Here is a 24,829-nt window from a genome sequence, read left to right on the forward strand (position 1 = left end):
TTTTCTATTGCATGGTTCAGGTTTCTTCTTTACTGATGTGCAAGACAGAACTACAGGTTGCTGTGTGGCATACCAAATGCTTCTGCCCTGCTGAGACAGGTGACAGGGAGAACTGGGAGAGAGATTGTCCCACAGCTTTGTCAAAATATGTTTACATAAATAGTAATAATCCATAAATTAAAGGACATTTCTCAAGTTGTTTACTACCAGACATGCAGATATACTGACTCAGAGCGCAGCAGGGCAAATTTTAGTTGGGATCCTGAGGAGTTTGCTTTGCAATCTTATTGCTGTTTTTATTTGAAGTCCTTTTTTCTTCTGTGAAATATGTGTCTTGTCACATTTTGCTCCCATCTACAATGAAATTTCCAGCCATGAGATGACTGGAGCTATCTGGTTGTAAAAACATGTCAAAGATGACTCCTCTTCGTCTTCAGCTGAGTGCTCCAGGGAAATAAGTGGAGACAGAAACAAAAGGTTCCTGAGCCTACAGGTAAGGATTTTAACTAGGCATAGACATACACATGAACGAAATTCCAGTATTGCACATTAAGTAATTTTTATGACAGACTGAATTAATAACTGGGAAGAAAACAGAAAGACTTAATTTATAACAAGGATTGCTCTAAAACTCTTCAGTACAAAGTCCTAGAAAGTTTGAATCATCCATGTTAGCTGAAATGTCACAGAATTACAGAATCACAAGCTGGGTAAGGTTGGAAGGGCCCACAGTGGATCATGTGGTCCAACCTCCCTGCTCAAGCAGGGTCATCCCAGAGCGCATGGCACAGGATGGTGTCTGGATGGGTCTAGAATATCTCCAGTGAGGGAGACTCCACAGCCTTGCTGGGCAACCTGTTCAGTGCACGGTCACCTGCACAGTAAGGAGGTTCTTCCCCATATTCCGGTGGAACTTCTGTGCAGCAGTTTCTGCCCGTTGCTTCTTGTCCCACTGCTTGGCACCACCGAGAACAGCCTAGATCCATCCTCTTGGAAGCCCCTGTTTAGTTACTTGTAGACACTGATGAGGGCCGTCTCTTCCCAAGGCTGAAGAGGCCCAGCTCCCTCAGCCTTTCCTCCTAAGAGTCCCTCAACCGCCCTGGTTGCTCTCTGCTGGACCCGCTTCAGGAGCTCCACGTCTCTCTGGTACTGAGGAACCCACAACCGGACACAGCACCGCAGATGTGGAGTGCACTTCTCGTGTGAGCGGCCCAGAACTCCGTCCGCACGGATCCCTCCGGCCCCGAGGCCACTCCAGCGCTGCGTGCCCGGGAGCTCCCCCGCTCCCGGCCCGTCCCTGCGCCCGGCGCCTCCGCCCGGCCTCCCTCACAGGCGCTGCGGGCGCTCCTCCGCGCCGCCAGGGGGCGCTGCGGGCGGGCGGAAGCGGCGGCGCTCCCCGCGCCCTCCCGGCGCGCCCCGCGTGTCCGCTGACCCTCCTTCCTCCTCCTCCTCCTCCTCCTCCTCCTCCTCCCGGGCGTCATGGCCGCCTCGAAGCCCGTGGAGGCGCCGGGCGGCGGCGGCACCGCGGGGCTGTCCCGCTGGCAGCTGGCGCTGGTGCTGGGCGCGCCCATCCTGCTGGGCGCCGGCGCGATCTACCTGTGGGGGCGGCGGGCGGCGCGGCGCGGGAAGGGCGCGAGCGAGCGGAAGACCCCCGAGGGGCGGGCGAGCCCCGGGCCCGGCGGCGACGGCGGCTCCGGGCAGCCCGACGGGCCCGGACACGAGGAGATGGTGAGCGGGGAGCGGCGCCGCCTGTAGCGGCTCGCCGCGTGGGGGCCGGGGCCGGGGTCCCGCCGCCGGCCGGGCCGCCCGGAGCAGCGTGGGGATGGCCGGGCTGCGATCTCCGGGAGGCAGGGCCCGGCAGGCCGCTGGCCCGGTCCGGAAAGCGGCTTTCAGGGTGCCGGTCCAGACGGAGGAGCAGGCGTGTGATGGGATGGAGCTCGGGTGACATCCTGTCGTGCTCTGCGTGACACGGCCGGCAGGTCACAGAATCACAGACTGGGCAGGTTGGAAGGGCCCACAGTGGGTCATCTGGTCCAGTCTCCCGGGTCGAGCAGGGTCACCCAGGGCACATCGCACAGGATTGTGTCCAGACGATCTGGAATATCTCCAGTGAGGGAGACTCCACAGCCTCGCTGGGCAACCTGTTCCAGTGCTCGGTCACTGCACAGTAAAGAAGTTCTTCCCCATATTCTGGTGGAACTTCTGTGCATCAGTTTCTGCCCATCGCCTCTTGTTCCATTGCTCGGCACCACCGAGTAGAGCCTGGTCCCATCCTCTTGACACATTTCCTCCAGATGCTGATAGATATTGATGAGGTCCAGGTCCCCAGTCAGCCATCTCTTCTCAAGGCTGATCAGGTCGTTCTCCTTTAGGGTCCGTTAACCACCTCTGTCACTCTTGGCTGGACGTGCTCCTGGAGCTCCATGTCTCACTGTGGTCAGCCTGTGTGACCCACAGTGCACTTAGCACAGCGATCAGGAGTAGTTTGTTCCGAGAACAGGCGTTGCCAAATGCATCTTCTCATCAAGTCCATGAAAATATAGAAGCCACAGAGTTTATGCAGCAGAGACTTTAAATGTAGAATTTTCCTAAGTAGGAATGCTCTCAAAACTTACATTTGTCCTGTTGTAAATTACCGTTCTGAGAATTTTTAGATAAAATGGTCTGTGCAAAAACTGAAGGACAACATGAAAGATCAGAGTCCAGATCAGATCTATGGTTCTCTTGTATATCTGTATTTGGAAAATGCCTCTAAGATGCACTTTCTGCACATCTGCAGCCACAGATGTACCTTGCCAGTCACACTCCGTTACTGAAGTGAGGTTGCAGTTGACAAGCATGCTTAAAGTGATGGATTTGACAAACTGGTTGACTTTGACAAGAATATCCCGTACTGTACTTTCTTCTCCCATTCTTGTGCATCATCCAAAATGCTTTGAACTGTTAGACAGTTTAAACTTCCCATCTGAAATGATCAGGAGAGAAAAACATCACCCTCCAGAGACTGGAAAAAGTCTCTTTTAACCTTGATGGTTTGAATGATGAAGATTGACTCGATTGGGCAGGCAGTGGCAGGCACACGTGGGAGTGGTGAGGAAAGTGGCAACTTCCCCAGCTAGTGAATCATAGGTTCCCTCGGACATTCCTGGAAGCACAGAATCTCTAAAACCTGTGTTGGACCTTGAGGCAGTTATTTGAATGCAGTGATTTGTTCCTTCCTGGGCACCAAACAGCACTGAACAAGTTGTGTACACAGGACAAATTCAGACTGTTTACTGTGGTAACTTTGGCTCGTGGCTGCAAGCAGCATTTGGCATATTTATGGAACTGTGCTTCTTGCTGAGTGTGAGCTCTAGTTTTCAGGCTGCTTGTGACCTTTGTCTTGCTGCAGTGATTTCCCTGTTGGTATGTTCACTTTGGGTTCCTTGATTGTGTTTCTGAATTCCAGTAATATCCAAGGGTTTGTAGTCATTCTGCAGTTGTAGAAAGGAAGTGCTTAAAACATTTAAAACGCTTATGTAGCATTTGATTTAAAATATTGTGTGTTGCTCCACAAATTGAATTATGAGAAGACTCTGCATTTAAGAATAAGTTGAGTGGTGTGACCTGATCCAAAGTTTCTTGAAGAGTGTCACTGCTTACACTGTAAAGAAATGGGAGGTATTGCTTAGGAAAGCTGCAGAAGATATCAGATTTGACTGATTACATGAGATAATTGTCTAGCTGGTCAAAATACGGCTGCAGCAGGAAAATAAATGTGGCTGCGAGTTCCGTTGACTACTTTATGTGTGTGTGGAGAATTGTCTTCCTGTTACTCATGTCCAAAGCAATGATGCCATGTAGATTTCATGTTTCCTCTCATATTTTATTAGTTATGGATATTATTGATAAGACCCATGATTGAAAGTACAACCAGTGCAGATGCTTCACTTGTCAAACTGCTTGCATTGTGTTAATCTGCCTTTCTAACGTGATGCGGTATTTTTTGAAACTCAGTTGGATTTCACATACAAGTCTGCACAGTGAATAAGAGCCAGTAATTCATTTCACAGTTGAAATACAAGAGGAAAATCTTTTGGAAAACACATGGGTCAATAATGAATTCGCTACCAACAGCTGTGACAACTAACTATTCTTTTACTCATAGATGTAACTTAGGACTCATACTTCTTTGTGCTTTTCATTAAGTCAGCCCCTGTATCCATTTGATGTTCTGGTCACCATTTCTGAAGGCATGACCTTGAATTATTTTTCTTTGTTCTTTAAAAATATGTAATATCCAATATCTTCCCTGTTCTTTATTCAGACTTGTTACTATTTTGCATGCAGTTCAAGCTTTTCTTTTACCTGCTGCACAGGCCTCACATTTTTTTCCCAGGCTGTGTCTACGCCAGAGGATTCTCCTGGCATTGATGCACTGGCCAAGTGTGTGATCTGTGACTGACATTGTGTTGGCAGAAGCCCTTAGCACAGGTGCTATATCGGGAAAAGCTGAACTAGTTTTGAGATTCCTTCTCCTGTAAGCACAGCTCCTCAGCAGTACAATAAACTGGTATTATTGGACCGGTTAAGTGATGGTGAAAAAACTTCATCTATGGATGACTTAAAGGTCATAAAACCAAATTGCATTTGTTAATGACAGTTGTCGTTGTTTCTTGTAATTTAGATGGAATGTGTTTTAGTCACTCAGTAACAGGGGCTTTGTATGTGCTCTCCTAGTTTGTAGGGAATATTGCATAATTCAAACATGGAGTGCTTTGCATATATTGCTTTAGCTGGTGCCCAATTGATTCTTTTTTTTAAACTTATTCCATGATAAATTCTTAACAGGTTTTCTATACTCCTTGTCTTACAGGAGTGAGCACTGGATAGTCAGTGAGGTAATGTGTTGGTTGCTTCAGTATTTTTTCCCCTGAAGTTGGAATCAATTCCTTTTGTGGCTCTGTGATAGTCCAAATCTCACCCCTTAACTCTTTCAGCAAGTTCACAGGGTAACCCTGTGTTTGGTGTGAGAGAGGTCAGCTGGGTGGCCTTGTGTATTGCAGACAAAGCCATTGCTGTCCACAGCAGTTCCCTGTCGCCGCACACTTTCCTGTGAGCTGGGCATAGTCCTTGAGTGCAGTGGTGGATGAACGTGACAGACGCCTCGGCCTTTGTGGTGCCACATATCGGGATCAGCAGCCAGCTAGCATGGCTTCTTCCCAGTATCTGTTTTAGTAGCAACTGCTGAATGCTGCCTCTCTCACTGCTGGGACATCGGATCAGGTTAGGAACGAATTGAACCCCTTAGTCTGGATACACTCATGTTGGTATTTACTCTGAACTGATCTAAGCAGAGTAACTAAGAAGTCATTTCTATTGTACTGTGCACCTGTTGCTTAATAAATCTCACTGGCAACCTACTGTAAGTCTTCTGTTTCATGCCAGCTGCAGTGGACAGGTGTAGGGAACTCCTAAATGTGCGTACAATAGCAGTAGAACAGTTCTTAGGCTCTTGGCAGCTCATGTGCAGCTTGCTTATTCATGGAAGGCGTGGATGGCAAATTCATTTGACAGGAAGGTGACTGACTGAGAACATTGTGAAATTGTCCTGTAGACTTCAGCTTTGTTATTTCTGACTATAATATATCCTTGCTTGTGCTTTGAATTTACTTCTAAAGCTCATGTAAACATACTTTTTCTCATAGTGGTTTTAGTGCTAAGGAGACTTTTAAAACCATTTATATTCAGTTAATGCCTTTGTTTGAAATTAGACTTGAGATGAACCTTAGTTTAAAAAAAAAAAAGTAGTGGAAAGATAGGTATTCAGAAAAGAACAGGAATTTTTTTTCCTGGTACATCATCTCATTAAGAGGGTCCTCTTACTTGGAAAGGACGAAAAAGAGGTCTAGAGCAAGGCTTTACTTTTTTGCAAGTTGAATTAAGATGGCTGAAGCAGTAGTCACCCTCCATGTCATCTGTCAGGCAAGGGCTCATGCAAATCCTTTTCAACCAAAAGAAAACGCTGAAACTCTCTGCTCGTCCTTCTGTTGTGAATCACTGTCATCATTGGCTGGCAGGAAATTTCTTGTTCTGCTTTGAATAAGAGTCTCTCTCAAATATATAAAGTTCTGAACTGCTAGTTTAACAATATTGCCGTTGCTGGGAGTTACTAAGCATTATTATTCTTGCAGCTGGCTGTCTATTGCTGTTAAGTTGCTGTTTGCACACAGTTTCTGAACATTTTGTGAGGAAAGCACGTTTGCTGAGGCTAAACTATAAGTTAGGAATATTTTGTCAGTGTTGTCTATTCTTTAGACAGTTAGCAATCTGCTTGTTCAGGTACCTGGAGAACTGATAACTCAGTTTCACAAGTGTCCTTTGGCTTAAGCTCTGTTCTAAGACTTGTTAATGAACAGTTGCTGAAAGCAGTTCTGAGTACTGAGATGTTACTTTTTGTGTAGCTGCAAATAACTTCTGAGCTATTTGTTTTGTTGGGCTGTTATGAACTTACATTCATTTTATTGAGCTGGTTTGGTTGTTGCACAGATTCTTTGACCAAAAGATGACATACTGGAGAGTTTTTCTTGCTCTATATGGACTTTCACCTTGGGGATAAAAAATGTGCAGTGTGCCACATAGGATGGCAATGGGTCAGGTGAGGAGAAGCAGTGTAATTGGAAAATCATGTCTAGAATTATTACTTTGGCAAGAAAATGGAAGAAGTGAGGTTTTTTGATTACTTGTGCATGAGGTACATGAAGTTTGTTTGTGTAATCAGTTTCTTATGTACACATCTTGTGTACGTCCAGTGTAGCAATTGAAGGAATTTTTTTAAAAATATGCTTAAAAAATTTGTCAGGGTTAAATTTAAGGCTTGACAAACCTTCAAAAACTGACCTTATGTGAAGAATTACTTTTCATATTCTTATTAGTGCTATCACAACAAGGTATTGCAGACTATATTGTAATGTGAGTTCTTTAATATCTTTTGTTTTTAAATAAACAGCCACCAAAAAGCCTCCAAACCAACAACAGCAAAAAACCTCACCAAACCCAACAAAAACATGCATTGGATTTGGTGGTGTTTTGGGAGCATACTGAGAGCTACAGCAGAGCAGTTTGACTAAGAGTGCAGAGATAAAACATCTCAGAGCAAGCAGTCTAGTTTAAGGCAGCATAAACAAACAAACAAGTTGATTTCTTCCTTGCCTTGGGCACTACTGCTGACTTTATTGCATGAGAGCGTGTTGTGCTCTAAGTTCTGACTCTTTACCCCCACATTTCTTGCCTCATGCAATGGGTGCAGCAGGGGGTACCCACAGAGTCAGCAAATGTTCCATGATTCATTTCTGTATGATTGGTTGTGTGGTCTGCGACCCTGCCTCTGTTACTAAAAGTTCACTCACATAACAGAGTTACTTCTTTTAATAACTTCGGCATCATGTCCGTAGCCTCTGAAGTTTTTGTTCACTGTTGTGCACACTTTGTAAGCTTGTCTGAAGACTTGATGCTTCCCGAAAACCAGCAGAGCACCAGTGACGGCCCCAGACCTACACATCTTGTTTCCAGTTACGATTCCCACGCCTGGCACTGGAGCAGCCGTTGGGTGTTATCCAGCACTCGTCATCTGTAGCTTTGTGTCTTTACTCAAGGGCTGTGGGGCAGGGCTCTCAGAGTGCCTAGGATGGAGCACATGGACTGCTCAGCCTGGGGCACACACTGGGATAGGAGATCCCTGGCCTCCAGCAATTGGCAGTGATCATAAAGTAGTAACCTAGCTGCAGTTAGGCTTAATTTCTGCAGTCTTAAATAATTTTCACACTGGGAACACATGTATGAATGATACAACGTGGCCCATATCATGTGTTTTTCCATCCAAGTTAATAGGAACAGCACTGAATTTTGTGAGATTATTACGGAAAGGCATTTTTAATGTGGTTTGCTCTAGAAATGCACAAGAAAAATTTCAAGCTAACTTGCATGCATTTAAGTTTGCAGCATATGCATAACCCTTTCCTTTGTTAAAAGAAAAGCGTTGTATTTGGAGGTAAATTTAGGACCTGCTCAAAATAAATTTAACCTTTTGAGACTTTGGTTAAGTTTTAAAGAAACAGCTTATCAGATACACAGTTACTTGGCTCTCAGTAAAAATATTTGCACTCTAATTCTGGCTTATGTATCCACAGAGTTACACAGAATGTATGGGGTGAAGTTAATAATCTTTTATCAACTTAAATTTAAAGCCTTACAATAGAAAAATCTGAAAGCCTAGCAGATTGCCTTGTTCTGTGAACAATGAAGACGGCGCAGATTGATTTCCTGTGAGCCCAATGATTAATGACTTGTGAGAAAAGAGCTTTTCTGGCAGTAGGGATATTTAAGAAATTCTCTCCCTTATATGGTTTCACTTGTAAGTCTCCCCTCAGCATAATGCCTCTAAGATCCTTTTGTTCTATTTGGATGCCTGCTTTTATGTAGGAACTAAGGCTAGTACCCATTATCTGATTTTCTCCTGTCAGGATAGGGATCCAGGCCCTAAAAGACAGGTTGTAGAGCAAGTCCTGGCTTCCCCTCAGGTTTTCAGTTTTAAAGTAAATCACTTAGATGCAAAAATTGATCAGGTTGGAATGAAATGAGCAGACATTAAGGGGAATGGGCAAGTGAAATGCAAAGTTGGTTTTAAATTTGTGTTACAGCTGTCTGGTTATAGTTTGGCCCTGGCAGTGGATGAGTGGGGAGAGGAGGCAGAATTATGGTCAAAGAGCAGCAGGAACAGTTCCCAACAAATCCTAGATGATCTGAAGTGCAGGAGAGATGCAGTGAATCCCGCAGCTATTGTTAAAGGCACTCCTGTCCCCAGTCTGTAGTCTTTCCCTCCTCATAAAGGTTTGTAGAATGGCATGTGTGCTCATACATCTGTTCATTTCTGTCTGGCAGAACTGTCCCAAAATGTTGTCAATGAAGCAAGGCTGTGACAGAGGAGCAGAAATCCAGAAGATCAATGTTAGAATCTTCTGCAGCTCTTTATTTCTTGAATGCAGGTTACACCCCTTTGATAGAGCACTTCTACATCTGATCCCTTACAAACCACAAGATTTGATAACTGATGTGTAAATCTAGGGATTGCAGGTAGCAATGTTAGTTTCTGCAGAAATACAGATCATCAACATGTGGTGCAGAACATAAAGATGCATTTAGCAGGATCTCAGGCCAGTCAGCAAAGTTTCCCATCCCCTGCTAAGATGGTGATGGTCCAGCACTTGTTATTGTGGGAAGCAGTGTGTGAAGCTGTAGAGTAGTCAGCTATAAAGTTGCTTTGTCTAGTGCATGAAAGGCAAACCAGCTTTATTTTCCTTAGAGGTTTTTATTTGTCTTGCTCAATAGGTCTTTCCACAAGATGTTTTCCATATTTAATTCATGGTCTGATGAGTCACCTCTGGTCTTACAGGCTGTATGTATTTCAGAAGGAAACTCTTCTGTCTGAATTGCTTTGAGGACTTTGTTGTCTTTGCACGTTTAGCCTTTGCAGAAACAACTTACCTCATTGGTTCTTCTGATCACCAGCCATGTAAAAGATTACAATCTGTTTAGCTTTCCAAACAGAAATCACTGCATTGTTTATTGCCATTGTAGTGAATCTTGTGAAGAGGTTGTCTCCTGTCTGCTACACTTGCAAAAGAAAATTCTTGTATGTTTCCAGGAAATGAAATCAGTGAGATTTTTCAGAAGTCTGGGCTACAGTTTACAACTCAGATCCATTTTCGTATCTTTGAAGATGAGCCCTAAAGTGCATAGCTTGTGTGCTGTGATGCCTTTTTAATTTGAACTAACCTATCACTTTCTTTTTCAGAGCCCTCTTGGTAGAGCCCAAGCAGCCAAGAACAAAGGAAACAAATATTTTAAAGCAGGAAAATATGAGCTAGCTATTCAGTGTTACACTGAGGCTATCAGCCTGTGCCCTCCTGAGAAAAACCTTGATCTTTCTACCTTCTATCAAAATAGAGCTGCTGCCTATGAACAACTGGTAAGAAATTAAAGATAATTACGTGTTTATTAAAAAAAGTAGCATTATCAATTTTGTATTTTGTCACTTTCATCCACTGAAAGGTCCCAGGTAATAACATCTGCTGCCTTCACAATAAGATGCTGTTGCAGCTTTTTTCAGCTCATCATATTTTTCTACATGTAAATAAAATTATTTTCTGTTAACTACTCTCAGTCTATCTTATGCAATTCTTGTGCATCCTGTTCTTCTAAGACAAAGTTTTAATTTATTTTTCTCTGGAATAATTTTCTTGTGTATAAGTTAATTTTACTTCTCTTGAGTATGAAAGAAAGGTGAAAGGCCAAATATTTTGGAAGGATGATACTTCAAAAAAAATCACAGAGATCATAGTAAAGGCCAAGACCTAAATTTTGCACATAGGGAAGTAACATTTACTCAACAGCTGAGTATACTTGGTGTTATTTTAGAAGTCAACCAGTGTTGCTTATTATGGTATGATGGATTTGCTTTTGAGGTCGAGTTGGTGAGCTGTATAAAGGAGTCGAAAAGTTGGCTTTGTACAATCTGAAGTATCAAGTGAGAGACTGTGCTTACATAAATCTGGTGTTAGAGGAAGGATAAACCAGTTCTTGTCTAACACAAATTCATGCCTTAATGAATCCCAAATGTGTGTGGTTTCTCTATTAGAAAAGCATGTTTTGATAAATTTAAATAATTTGGAAAAAAAAAAGTTTCAGGACTTTGGTGAACTTGTTTGGTTTCATTATATTTCCATCTTTTTCCTTCTAGTTGTTTTACACCAGTATTTCAGCCCCAGTGTTACCTCCTGCAAGCATCTTTGCTTCAACTCGTTATGTTCTCCCATGGGATTTTTACACTGTCTGGTTTAATATTTCTGTAGGAATTCCATTTCTGTTCCGGGGCTTTTCTGTGCAGGTGGTTTGCAGTGGTGCCCAGGCAGTTTGTCCCTGAGGCACTTGCAGGAGCAGAGGCAAGCAGGGGAACCGGAGCACCCGGAGCCGCAGCCACGCTGGGTGCGCGTGACCCTGGAGTTGGCTGTGGGGAGCCAACGCAGGGAGCTGAGTGGGGCCTCTCTCACTGTGTTGTTTTCTGCCCACAGCAAAAATGGACAGAAGTGGCACAAGATTGCACAAAGGCTGTTGAGCTTAACCCTAAGTATGTCAAAGCTCTCTTCAGACGCGCCAAGGCCCATGAGAAGCTAGACAATAAGAAGGAATGTTTAGAAGGTGAGTGGCCCGTGCTGTGTATACTTAAAAGTGGAATTAGCTCTTCTGCTTTGGAGGTGGCAACTTCTGGAATTGTTTTGTTTGTACTTCTGTAGCTACAGTAATACAGAATTACTTATTTAAAACCATTCATAGCTTTGGCAAACACATATTCTTCTCTTGTCAAAAGAAACCTTTTCACATTTCTCAAGCTCTCATCTGCTTACATCTGAAATAACTGCTGAGAAATTGATGTTACTGTAGCAACTCGAGGTATTCTTTTTCCAGGAAACTCCTTTGCTTTATAATAGAATTCGTCTAACATGACAACCAGGACAACAGTCATACTATTTCCATGCAGTAAACAGACTTTCTTCTTCTCTGTTTGTTTTAGAGAAATTACACTACTACAGCAATGAGGGTGTTTTTGCAAGTAGAGATACATGGTCAGAAACAAAAGTATTACAGTAATTTAAAGGCATTGGACAGGTATTAGAGGGAAAACAGCTTCAGTAGCATTTTGTTCTGGTGCATAGCTTATGAAAACCAGAACAGATTGATTTTTTTTTTTTTTTTAATATTAATACTATGTATTTGGCAGAAATTACTGTGTCAAATCCTTCCAAGTGCTATTCCTAAATAGAATACCTTTTGAACTGTCAGGAAGATGTAACTGAGAAGCCATGGAAATTAAGAACTACAGGTCAGATGTGTTGTCTCAGGGCACTTTGGAGCTACAGTATACTGCTTGAAAATAGCCATACAAATTTCACCGAGTGAAATCATTCCTGCTGCTGTTAAGTTAAAAGACAAATGTGCTTATATTATCAAAGAAGGACAGAAAATAAGGCAGTGCTTTGGCTGGCAAATCTAACTGTTAAATTAGTTTCATTATGTGTAATGGCTAAGAATTAGGTCTGCCAAGTTAGACGGTAAATTAGATGTGGAAATTTTATCTATCTGTTTATCTGCTGGCAGAATGCCTTTATGCCCTTTAAGACCATAGTGACTAGAAAAGGACAACTTAGTTCATTTAGTGCACTCCTTTGCAACCACTATGTATCAGCTGCACTTCCTGAGTGCTGTAATAAAATACAAGCCTTATGTAGCTGTGAGGTGATAAAAGTCCCAAGAAAGATCAAGTGTCCCTGTGACAGTAGGACAGTTTTAAATATAACTTCTTTTTATGTTAATAGTGTTAATGTTAGTGACAGTTATTTTCAGCCTTGATTTGTATTTGATTTTTCGCTTGCAGTTTTTTCAGATCTGAAGCTTTCTTGCTTTTTTATGAACTGCACTGTTTTTCTGTAACCTTGCTTTTACCTGCCAACCACATATGGCCAGTAAAATCCCAGGAAGTAGGGTATGCCCATGTAGTGGAGGAAAGCAAAACCAAACAAACCTCAAAACCCTGCCACTACCAACAGAAAACTCCTCCAGCGATCCCTAGCAGTATAATTTGGGAAGATGCTGCTGCTGCAGCCAAGCCTGGAGTGCAGCAGTCTTTGGGCAGAGTGTGTCTGCTGGGGTTGTATAACACGCTCTTTCTGGGAGTACCATATTTTCCCAGGGACTCTGATGTGCTTCCTGACCATGCCAGAGTTGCAGGGAGTTTCTGTATAAATGATGGCTTAACAGTCCCTCTAGCAGTGCAGAATTACAGTAACTATACTAAAACTCCAGGGTAAGACATTTACTTTTCAAGAATATTCAGACAATACACTACTTGAGTTTCAAGTCCAGACTCTGTTCATCTTCACTGATGTTTAAATGAAAACTGAACAGGGAAAACCCGTGGTAGCATTGCATTAAGTGGAGGATCCAGAGAAACAGTGTGTGGTAAGAGTGCATTTCACACTGCAAAGCTTCACTTGGGCAGCAGTGGGTTAACATTTGCAGAGGTTTCTCTGTGTGAATTAAAGCCATGTGATAGGGCTGGCACTTTAAATAGGCCAGCAAGGTATTTCTCCTTGCTCCCTTCCAAAGTCACAGAGGTGAAGAGAAAAATTTGAGATAGAATATAGGAAAATTTCTTAAACTGAGGAGTAAGTGAGATGTGATGGGACTGAATGTGAATTTTAGAAGTAGAAAATAAAGACCAGTCGCAGAAGAGAAGCTATGTTAGCACTGTCAATGCAAACATCATATGAATGTAATTACTCTCCTCAAAGTTTCAAAATGGTGAAAGCCTCTGATGGAGGTATACATTTTCAGTATTCATTTAAGTGTGTTTGTCTCTAGATAAAAAGATGAAGAGAAAAAGAAATGTAATTTCTTTTCCTTCACTGTCATGAAGTCCTTTTGTCCCAGGAAGATAATTTTGGAGACAGACTTGTATCTTGAAAAATACAGCAAATACAGCAAACTGAAAACAGAGGCTTTTGCCTGAGAGCAGGACGTGTATTAGTTTGGCAGTACTTCATCGTATTCAGTGGCACATTTTAGTGTACTCCAGTGATTATCAGAATTCCTTTAATCTCACTTTTGTACGTTGTTTCCTAGATGTCACTGCAGTCTGCATTTTAGAAGCCTTCCAAAACCAGCAAAGTATGTTATTAGCTGATAAAGTTCTTAAACTCCTTGGAAAAGAAAAGGCCAAAGAGAAGTACAAGGTAGGACTTTGGATATTGCTGACTAATTGTTATTTCACCTGACCAGTTGTTGAAAAGTTGGTTGTTGGCATTCTGTCAGTTGTTGTAAACAAGTCACTGTCTTCATCTGCTGAAGTGTAACAGGCAACACAAACTGGTTTCTACAAAGCTGCCATTGTACCAATGTTATTTTCCTTTGGGACCTCTCCAAAGTTTTTGGAACCTCAGCAGGGAAGAGAGATCTACTCCTAGCAGTTTTTTCCCTTTAATAATCAAATTTGTTATGACATTCAGGAGACACCCTACGTTGGTGTGCTGCCCTACATAGGGCTTTTCTGAACTTGCAACTTCATGGAAACTGGGTGTGTTGGAACAGATGTCTATGCATGAATGTTGGGAAACTGCAGAGCAGAGAACTGTGGAAGCATAGAGGTAGCCAGGAGCAGTCATTTCAAGTGGCTGTAGGTTTACAGAAAGGTTGGGACAGGTGCCCACACATTCTTGCTTGTTATTAAAGCATTCTTGCTTGTTTTTTGATGGTGGTTGAAGTACTGAAATCCCGTGTTGGTTTTGAGATGCTGAATTTCTTTCCTACAGAAATTCATGTAAATGTGTAGTGTCGAGGCAACAACAGATGGTGTTGTAAGTGTGGTGCACATAGCATCACAAGATAGGTGTGCTTCAGAAGAGTGCATTCAGTGTTTTCCTGCAGGAGAAATTGAATTGTAATTCTTGTGTGCAGTTTATTTTGAGCAAGAAATATTTTTTGGCTGTAGAAAAGATTCAGTACCTGAGAGGTGTTGCTTCTGGGACTTCAAGTAAAATGTGTTTTATCTGGGCCAAGTTCGGCACAGAACTAGGATATTGCCTCATTAGTCTCCACTGTAACAATGACAGCAGCTTCTCTTGGACAAGTTGGAGAACAGAGAAAACTGCCATTCAGAATCTGCTTGAATTTAGGCTTGTGCTTAAACCTCTAGTTTGCATTTTTCACCCAATTTATGTGCACACCCAATGCCTTAGTACATCTCCCCAATGTCTTATGATATCCTAAGAGTCCTTATTTCTAGCCACATATGTGGAAAGATACTACCTCCCTCCCCCCCAAATATCATCACTTTATTTTCACTGGTGATGGTATTGCATTGTGATGTGAAGCTTAAAGAATCCCTAAACATCAAGCTGGCAAATCCAAAATATCAGGCTATCAGATGAGATAGTGGAAGTTGTACATTGATTCTTCCATCAATTTTTTTTAATAATCACATTTGTTGTCCATTTCCATTGTTACCATCTGATCTTACCACCTAATGACTTGGAATTACCTTTCTCTGTTTCAGAATCGGGAGCCTCTGATGCCCTCACCACAGTTCATTAAATCCTACTTCAGTTCTTTCACAGATGATATCATTTCCCAACCTTTGCTTAAGGGTGAGAAATCAGATGAAGATAAGGACAAGGAGGGAGAGGCTTCTGAAGTAAAAGAAAAGTGAGTGTACAGTACAGTTGGGAATTATTTGGTATTGGAATTAAGTTTTCAGTGGTTTGGGCATTCTGCTGAGTGTAACGTGCTGCTCTCTGTGTAGTACTTGGCATGGAGAATCCTTTGATATAAATGATAGCAGTGTTGTAAGTGAAGCCTTAGTGAAAGCTGACTGGCTGGTTCCAAACTTGCACTAAACAGAGGAAAGACAATGAGATTGGGAAAACATGCTGAATATTTACTACAGTATCACAGTAAATCTTGGGAGAACTGGAGAGGGCTGAATGATGCTTCTTGGGAAAGGAATATTTTATACTGAAGGAGCATTTCCAAGGAAGAGAGCAAGTTAGCCTTTGGACTGGAAGGGAAAAGATGAGCTAGGAAAAGGGGATTTTAAAATGAAAATATGCATTTACAGCAACTGAGGCTGAAAGGGTGTTTTATCTTTCTGGAATCAAATTGCCCATAAATGAGAAGTTTGTTCTGGCGTAGAAAAACTTGGTTTTGTGGTTTTGTTTGGGTTTTTTTTTAGTGGAGCGTGAGCACCATATAAATGGCTCTTTAATTTACTATGCTGCTTTCCAGATTATTTTTGGAAGATTGCAGTGCTGTCAGTTTGGAAACAATTGCAAACAGCATTATGATTTTTTTTTTTAAAGTAAGAGAGAATGTCCTGATCTACAGGCAGATTCACTGAATCCAGGACACAGCTGAGAACAAGGCAGTGCTGTAATTTTTTGCTATTAAATCCTTTCTTCCACATATAGGCTGCACATTGCTAGGTTTAATATTTCACTTTCCTGTCCATGAATTCCACCCTTTTGTTTTAAAGCAGAGATTATTGCTGTTCTTCATGTGAAAAAGAAACTCAAGGGACTACTGAAGCTCACATTCAAAAGCTTTAAAATATTTTTCTTCTTTATTTCCAACGTAATTTAGCCAGTTTTTGTGCAAATTGTTTTCCGTCTGTGATGGCCCCATCCAGGAATGGATGTTCCAGTGGAACTATGCTGGTGGTGTAAAAGTATAGCACATGTTAATATTTGTAATTATTTGATGAAACATCTGAATGGAAATTGCAGTGTTCAGTGAATACATGTATATATACAATTGTTCTTACATCATTTACAGCTCTGGCTATTTGAGAGCAAAACAATATATGGAAGAAGAGAACTATGACAAAATTATCAGTGAAAGCACAAAAGAAATTGAAGCAAAGGGAAAATACATGGCAGAAGCTTTGCTTCTGCGAGCTACTTTCTACTTACTTATTGGCAATGCAAGTGCTGCCAAACCAGACCTAGATCAGGTCATCAGCATGGAAGATGCAAATGTGAAGGTAAGAATCTGTCACAGCTGGATTGTAGTTGGGATTGAGAAGTTAGATGATAAACTTGCCATATACTTCAAGAAGTTGTTTTTCCAAATTTTCAGATATTTTAATGGGAGTATTCTGGTTTATTTACTGTTTTCTTCCTGACAAATTGTTTTGTTCAAGGGCTTGTTGATTTTTGAGACAACTGTACTGAGTAGTGCAAACTAAAGGTGATAAGCAGTACAAACTAAAGAATGAGGGAAGTTGAAGGAATTGGAGGCTTATCCACTCTGGATAAGTGAAAAACCTTAAGTACACTTCCATATTCAGCTGCTTCAAAAAACACTGATGTGTTTGTAAACATAGGAATTTAGAAGGATTTGGGAGGGCTTGGAAATCCACCAAGATGGAAGCATAGGCTGACATTTTTGAAATTAAGTAAGGGAGCCGATGCATTTAGGGTCAACATGAAACTTACTCCTGCTTAGAATAATTGAAACCTATCAGTGGGAGAGACTGGTCATATGAAAAATTTACTGTGATTGTAATGAAGCCTTAAATGTGGAGAAACACTGGGGTGGCTGATGTTTCTCTGACCATTTCTTGCAGCTGCGAGCCAACGCTCTGATCAAACGGGGCAGTATGTACATGCAGCAGCAGCAGCCTGTGCTGTCCACTCAGGACTTCAACACAGCTGCTGACATTGATCCTCAGAATGCTGATGTTTACCACCATCGAGGACAAGTAAGAAACCTTAGAGATTTGGTCCCAGCACTTGGCTATTTCAGTATATACTGAAAGGAAAAACGGTGTCATTGGAGACACTTCGTACTGGTTGTGGCAGAAAAACATGAACTCCTAATTGGGAACTTTTGTGGGATAAACACCCAGTCTACTTTGGAGGTTCAGGTCAGGTGGAAGCAGTTTATTTCTATAGCTATAGGAAAGCCCTCTGTCAGTATAAGCTGTGACTTACAGGTACTGTGGCTTGTGTGCATTTACGGCAGATAAAAGCTGTTCTGTGAAGGGGCCTGGATGGCAGAGCAGCATCTGCACAGCAGGAAGCTTTGTTACAGCAGAGGTAACGTGTCCCTGATAACATCTGCAGCCCTGTGGCCTGGACTTGGATCTGTTCAGCTCATCCTTCTCTGCCTTATGACACTGCTGTGTCCTTTCTAGCCCTAGAGAAGCCTGCTGCCACAGACCTGCAAGATGAATGGTGCTGGAAGTAAAAAAGGAACACTAGCATATGCAGAGAGGCTAAGTCGTATTTGTAAGGAAGACTTCCATGGATCAAGGGTCTTTCTCCATGAATTTTTTAGACCTCTTTAGTGCTCAGAAATGAAATGCTATGTCTTGACTGAAGGGAATGAAAGTTTTCTGCAGATTGAAAATTGGTGTTTTACAGTAGCTTCACAGTAAAGTAAGAGAATGGTGAAGTGAACTCTGCTCCTGTGGAGGAATAAGAATGTCAGAACAAAACCAGAAAAACCCCAACCAAACAAAAGAAGTTGAAATGAAAGCTGGAAAAGCTGAAATGCTTCAACATCCAAATAGTCCACAGATACTGGCTACAGAGAGGCAAAACAACTTGAGAAAATATGGCATAATTTTGGAGACTGGACATCATGCTGAAGCAGTGATGGCAGCAGTCTAAAATGCAAGCATTCTCAATCCCTACACAGGGTCATTGCCTACTTGTGTAGGTAGCCAAAGTTTCACTGGTGGCTTTGATAATATAGTATGACAGTGATTTTTAGTTATGGGTTTTGTAGGTTTCTAGACAGTTCTAAAACTGATCTGGAGATGATATGAGTAACTGATGCTACTTGAATTATCATGTAAGTGTCTGAAGCACAGATGAAATAGAGAAATAGGATTTTCTTTCATTCTGGGTAGCTGAAAATCCTGCTTGACCAAATTGAGGAGGCTGTGGAAGACTTTGATGAATGTATCCGACTGAGACCCAATTCTGCCTTGGCGCAAGCACAGAAATGTTTCGCTCTGGTAGGTAACGTGCTGGGGTTGATCTGGGTGCTTTTTCTTTAAGGAGTTCTGGAAAACACTGTTTCTCTGGTTTATTCCAATTTAACAGGAAAGTAGGGCAACAAACATCTCTGTCTTTTAATAATAAGGTAAAGGAATAATGCAGCAGTTTCTTCAGTTGGAGTATGGGTTTGCTGCTTTCCTTCTGAAACATTCATTGTTCAAACAGTTCAAACATTTTTTCTGTTTTGTGGGAGAGGAACAAAAATCTTCATTCTAATTGGAGCACATAAAATTGATTTTAATAAAGCTTTACTATTGTGGAGAGCAGGCAGCATCAAGAAATTGGAAACAAACTATTTCAAGCTAGTACAATGACTCAGTGTGCAAGAATCTTGTCAGGACAGCTTTGCATGGTGTGAACGAGGAGGAATGCCAAGTTTGGAATTTCTAAGCATTTGAAATACTGGGAGGCTATCACAGTTATCAGGCCTTATTACTTCCTTCTTTCACCCATTTTCCTCTCCAAGTCCAGACACTTGGACATGTGGTAGGTTCCCAAAACCAGATTTGGTAGGATGTACAGGTATGTCACCTTCTGGAACTTAGCACAAAATCATAGAATGGCCTGGGTTGGAGGCAATCTCAAAGATCATCTCGTTCCAACTCCCCTGTCATGAACAGGGACACCTTCCACCAGACCAGGTTGCTCAGAGCCCCATCCAGCCTGACCTTGAACACTGCCATGGATGAGGCATCTACAACTTCTCTGGGCACTGTTCCAGTGTCTCACCACGTTTACAAGAATTTTTTCCTAATATTCGATCTAAACCTGCTGTCTTTCAATTTGAATCCATTCCCCCTTGTCCTGTCACTACAAGCTCTTGCAAAAAATCCATCTCCGTCTTTCTTATAGGCTCCCTTCAGGGATGTGAAGGCCACAATTAGGCAACCCCAAAGCTTCTCCAGGCTGAACAATCCCAATTCTCTCAGCTTATGTAAAATAACTTTGAATTATTATAATGCAGGCAGCCCTTGGGGAGGTGGGTAGAGGCCTGATCAGCCTTTTTTAGTCTGGTGATGGTGTAATTATTTTCTTTTATTTTTTTCCCTTGGAATAGTATCGCCAAGCGTATACAGGAAGTAATGCTTTGACTGTGCAAGCAGCCATGAAAGGCTTTGAAGATGTCATTAAAAAATTTCCAAAGTGTGCTGAGGGCTATGCACTCTATGCTCAGGTATGTTTTTCTCTCTCTTAAAGAACATGCTGTATTCTCTTGTACTTTTTATCTTGGATATAACATAACATTTCTTCAAATAATAGATGAAGATTTTTGACACCAAGTTCTGAGATAACACATGCTGTCTTGAATAAGCTACTTGCATTTATGGTTATGGGTGTTCTGGGGTAGAGGAAGTACAGAAGGAATTGGTGAAGCAGGATATAAGTAATGAGACGTGAAGGTGGTTATTAGGAGACAGAGGTTATTCCTGCGCAGTTCCCCCCTTCCTCATGTGTGTGGCATCTCAGTTGATGAATGTCAGGGATTCTCTGGGTAATTTGAGAGTCAGATGTGTGGAACTAGGGTGACATTTTTGTTCTGCTACCAGTGGCACGTTGTGGTTTAGAACAGCTGTTCAGAGTACACTTGTAACAGAGACTGTAATTTCTTCTCTAAGAACATACTGCTGGTTTTAGTAGGAAGCATAAGACGTTCTGATTGTAAGTAGGTTGGCAATATATGTGCATTTCCTTCTGAAAGAAGTGTATTTGAAAAAGGAAGAGTTGAAGCTTGCAGGTACAGACTTTTAGAATGGTTTTTATCTACAGCACACAGCATGTTGCTTGTGGATCTGCCATTACAGGTGACAGTGTGGTCAGTAATTTGTGCACTTAAAGCACAGAAGCTTTCCAAAAAGCCTCCATTTTGAAACTTAACTCCGGTAACTGATGTGCCTGGCCTACTCTACCATAAATGAACTACATCCAATCTCATGTTGTCAATACAGTTTTAATTAGAATTAGCCGAGTGCAGAGCACATGCTTTGGTTACTTATTGACAAACAGGTTTCTCTTCTGATTCGATTCAGGCACTAACTGATCAACAGCAGTTTGGCAAGGCTGATGAAATGTATGATAAATGCATTGACCTTGAGCCAGACAATGCCACTACATATGTTCATAAAGGGTATGTATTGAGTTTGCAGTCCTTTTGGTGGTGAGCAGTCAGCATATTTAGATGAATCAACCTGAATTGAATGTCTATGTTTAGAAGTTTAACCAGGAAAAACAACTTTGTGAAAATATCTTTGTGCTCTTAAATGTATTTCTATATTTTGTCTTGACTAAGCTGCAAATAAGTTTCAGGAAAGTTTCATCAGTGTTCATTTCTAATTGAGTATCTCTTTGAAGTATATCTGACTTTTCCTTTAGCCCTATTAGTTTCAGCTTTGTGTTGAAGTTTTTTCTTTCATAAAACAACATGTACCAAGTCCTCTTGGGAAAAATTTGCCTTTCTTAAGAGTCATTAAAGCAGTAACGTGGTTTATTGAAAGTGACTTTCACATAGGTGTTTTTAAAAGTCGTGAAGTTACTAAGTTACTGTCTACCTGCATTAGAAATTAAATGCATTATACATTTGGGATGGTTCTGCTTACCATGATGAGGGTTTTGGGAGGCGCATGTGAAGTGTGTTTGAAATTTTCTTTTTCTTGTAGTTTACTTCAGCTCCAGTGGAAGCAAGATTTAGACAAAGGATTAGAACTCATAAGCAAGGCCATTGAAATTGATAACAAATGTGATTTTGCATATGAGACCATGGGAACGATTGAAGTGCAAAGGTAATGCTGAATTGCAGTGTTAAAAGTTCTTAGTTACTTCTGAAGTTATAGTAGTTCTTTAAATTTTCTCATGGATCCTAAGTCTTGAGATCTTCTCCCTGGTGTCCTCTAAGGCCAGCTCTTACCCAAAGTCCTGATTTCTGTTCTGTAACTCTTAGGTAAAGCCCTCCATTCTCTGTGGCAGAATTCTGATTTATGATCTGATAACTTCTCATCACCAATTTCATACTTAATGGACAACATGCAGATGAGTCTGTGTATGTTTAAATACATCTCTTCTGCATTTAAAGTGACTTCCTCAATCATTACCTGGCTTTGTGTGTATCTGATGTTGTCCTTGGACATCGTGGAGCTGTTTGTACTGAGGATCCTGTGCTGTTTCCTCCTGCAGCCAACAGGACTCCAGTTTGCAGTTCTTGGGGGAAAGAGGAATGCTCTGTAACATTGTATTGCAACTGTGCAAAGGTTTGGCGTGTAGCTGACAGTACAGTTGAGTCTCTTTTTAATATGTCTAGTCTTCTAAAGGACAGACACACTATTGCCATGAGAAATTTTTCAAGCATTTCCTATTTAAATAATGTGCTTCTGTCTGTGCTAGTTTTCCTCTTCTGTATACTAAGTCCTTTCAGGGGAGATGGGAGTTCATTCAGTTGCCCAGCATTATCTTTGTAGTGAACTTGGTGTCCTCTGGAGAACATTTTATCCTGCACCACCACCCACTGGGGCTCTCAAGAGGGAGGCTGTTTAACAGCTGCCCTAGTTGCTTAGGCTTGGTGACAACTTCTCTGAGTTTACTCAGCATCACCACAGGTTCTTGTGGTGGTTCCTCCTGAAGTCCTTTTAAGTTATTAATGGTGGAGAGTGTAAGCCCTGAAAGAAAAAAGATGTTTTAGAGATGGCAGTATTGCTTTGGCAGTCTTAACTGGGCTAAATTTTTGTTTATTTCAGAGGTAATCTGGATAAAGCCATTGAAATGTTCAACAAAGCTATCAACCTGGCCAAATCAGAAATGGAGATGGCCCACCTCTACTCACTCTGTGATGCTGCCTATGCCCAGACAGAAGTTGCAAAGAAGTATGGATTGAAACCACCAACACTGTAAAGAAACAAGGAGGAAATGACCTTCCAAAGTGAAGTTGCCCACTTCAGCCAGCCCTAAAGACGCTGTTGCAGACCATGCTGAATGGTGGAACTTAGTTTTTTCCCGTTCGTGGTGTTGTCATTTGCTACATCTGTTAAATGTTTAGGTGTTGTGGGAGTGGTTGTTCAAGGAAGTATGCAGTGCTGCATCTTGTTCCTTCTGCAGCAAAAACCTTGGAGTGTGTTAAGGGAAATAAAGTTGCAGGGGAACCAAAGGAACATATTTTGGCCATGCAAATAAAAACTTCACACTGGTTCATTTTGGGTGATTATGTTGTGGGCGGTTTTTGCTTTATCAAATAATATTACAGCATGTGGGGTTTTTTCCTGTTGATTTTAAAGGTAATACTAGTCAGTGCTGTAAAATAGGTTTCTTTTTTATATCCAGTTAATCCTTGAGGGTTGATTTTAATTTTGCAAAAATTAATTTTCAAACTTTAATAATAGAGGGGTTTTTTAAGTCAGATGTGGCGAGGATCCCTGTAAATATATGCAAGCATGCACAATCTTCCCTTAAATCCCCTTCCACCCTCTGCATAACTTACTTAGAAATAGTCCTGTGGCAGCTATTCGGGAATTAATTTGATAGTCCTTATTCTCACCCCAGAAAGCCCCAGAGTACTGCATAGGAGAACTAGGAAAAAGGTTGGCTGGGGAAGGAGGTCAGGTAACACTGCTTCAGTGTAGACTTTGCTGGAAGAAAGATTGTATTCCTGTGCAGCAGTCCTTACTTGAATGTCATGGGAAATTGTTCTGGAGGGTTCAGAGGGACTTTCAAGAACAGAAAGCACTGCTGGGAGTCAAGCTCCGAAAGGTAAGGTCATGCTTGCATATAATCTTTGTAATCTCTGATGCTGTTGCATAAATGTAGCAGCTGATAGACATCTGAATTCTCTTCAGTCTCTAGAGACTGCTGGGTTACGATCTCTTCCTTTTAAGAGCCCCTTGGCAGGATTAAGTGAGATAAGGAACAAAGCATAGGCTCAAACTTCCAATAATGGATTTGGAATCTGCACTCACTTCCTTGTTCTGTAGACCCTGTCTTGTTCAAGATTACAAATACTGTAGAAAGGAAGCAATTGTGCTGCAAACAGCAGATGGGCAAATTATGAAACAGTTTTCCTCTCGTTAGGAACTTCACAAAGAGCCCTCTTGCTTTGGGTTGATCTTTCTGGTGTGGAAGTCAGTCAATCCATCTTGCCTTTTCCTGGATTGATGTGGCTGGACAAACCTCATGCAAATGATGTAGCTTAATTTATGACACACTAGTTTGGGCTTCTTTACATCCTCAAATCATAGATTTGTTCGTGGTGAATTGTCTAATGTATTTAACCTTTTAAAGAAATTAATGATGCTGTAGTCACACTGTCTTGTTCTGTAGTTGTGCCACCATACAGCAGCAGGTTGCATTTTCAACTTGACCTTCCTTTCTCCCAGCAACTACAGTTGAGTATTCAAATGGTGGAGAGTAGACATAAAGATTTAATCATTATTTTAGTAGCTCATTAGGTGACCTGAAATCATAGCACTGGTATAGAATTGAAGCTATGGGAAGGTACTGGCAGCTTCTAGGGGCACTGAACATAACAAGTGTCAAATGTCTTTTCCAACTTCCAATCTCTGCATCAATTACCTGAGAACAAAAATATGCCAGACTGACGAGTCCTGTTCTCCGAGGAGTTTTTATTCGCATGGCCTTATTTACATTGGCATTTTCTCCTCATCACCCCATCTGTACCCCATTCCTTACCCCCCCCAATCAATTAAGGGAAAAAAGCATGTGCTGTCAATTACTAGCATTCCAAATCATCACAGACTTTTGCCTGTTCTTGAACTAGTTTGAAACTGCACTGAAAGGATGCATTGTCTGTAATTTTTTTGTAAATGACATATCACCTGTAAACTGAAAAAATAAATACTACCTTCAAGTATCTCTCTCTGACATGTATAAGAACAGGTTCTGATGAAAGTGTTCTCTGCAGTGGTGAGCTCAGTGCTTATGTTGTTCCAAATCTAGGAAGAACTGGTAATTGACTGACTCCTTGTCATCTTCTCTCACTTCAACCTTTAAGAAAGAATGAGGAGGAGATGTGGAATCAACAAATCCAATCTCTGCTTGCTTCCGTCACCCACAAAGGTATGATCTTGAGAGCTGAAGATGATGAGGGAAAGGAAGTCGAGCCAGGAAGGCTGGGAATCTGAGTAGCTGAGACCCTGTTACTGTGTGTATGCAGGTGCATCCCTGTGATGAAAGGGACG

The 24,829-nt window shown here is 41.7% G+C and overlaps 1 protein-coding gene across 1 annotated transcript; it reads left to right on the forward strand.

The window, feature by feature from the left end:
* The first annotated feature begins 1,463 nt into the window (after nucleotides 1-1,463).
* Nucleotides 1,464-24,501, forward strand: TOMM70 (translocase of outer mitochondrial membrane 70). Its single transcript, XM_048293876.1, has 12 exons — nucleotides 1,464-1,728; nucleotides 9,833-10,006; nucleotides 11,109-11,235; nucleotides 13,717-13,826; nucleotides 15,146-15,294; nucleotides 16,420-16,627; nucleotides 17,213-17,347; nucleotides 18,503-18,610; nucleotides 19,711-19,827; nucleotides 20,681-20,778; nucleotides 21,308-21,430; nucleotides 22,379-24,501. The coding sequence occupies exons 1-12, from the start codon at nucleotides 1,480-1,482 to the stop codon at nucleotides 22,530-22,532; spliced, it is 1,752 nt and encodes a 583-aa protein (XP_048149833.1). The 5' UTR covers nucleotides 1,464-1,479; the 3' UTR covers nucleotides 22,533-24,501.
* The last annotated feature ends 328 nt before the right edge of the window (nucleotides 24,502-24,829 follow it).

Source organism: Corvus hawaiiensis, chromosome 2 (assembly GCF_020740725.1).
Source record: "Corvus hawaiiensis isolate bCorHaw1 chromosome 2, bCorHaw1.pri.cur, whole genome shotgun sequence".
Lineage (NCBI taxonomy): Eukaryota > Metazoa > Chordata > Aves > Passeriformes > Corvidae > Corvus > Corvus hawaiiensis.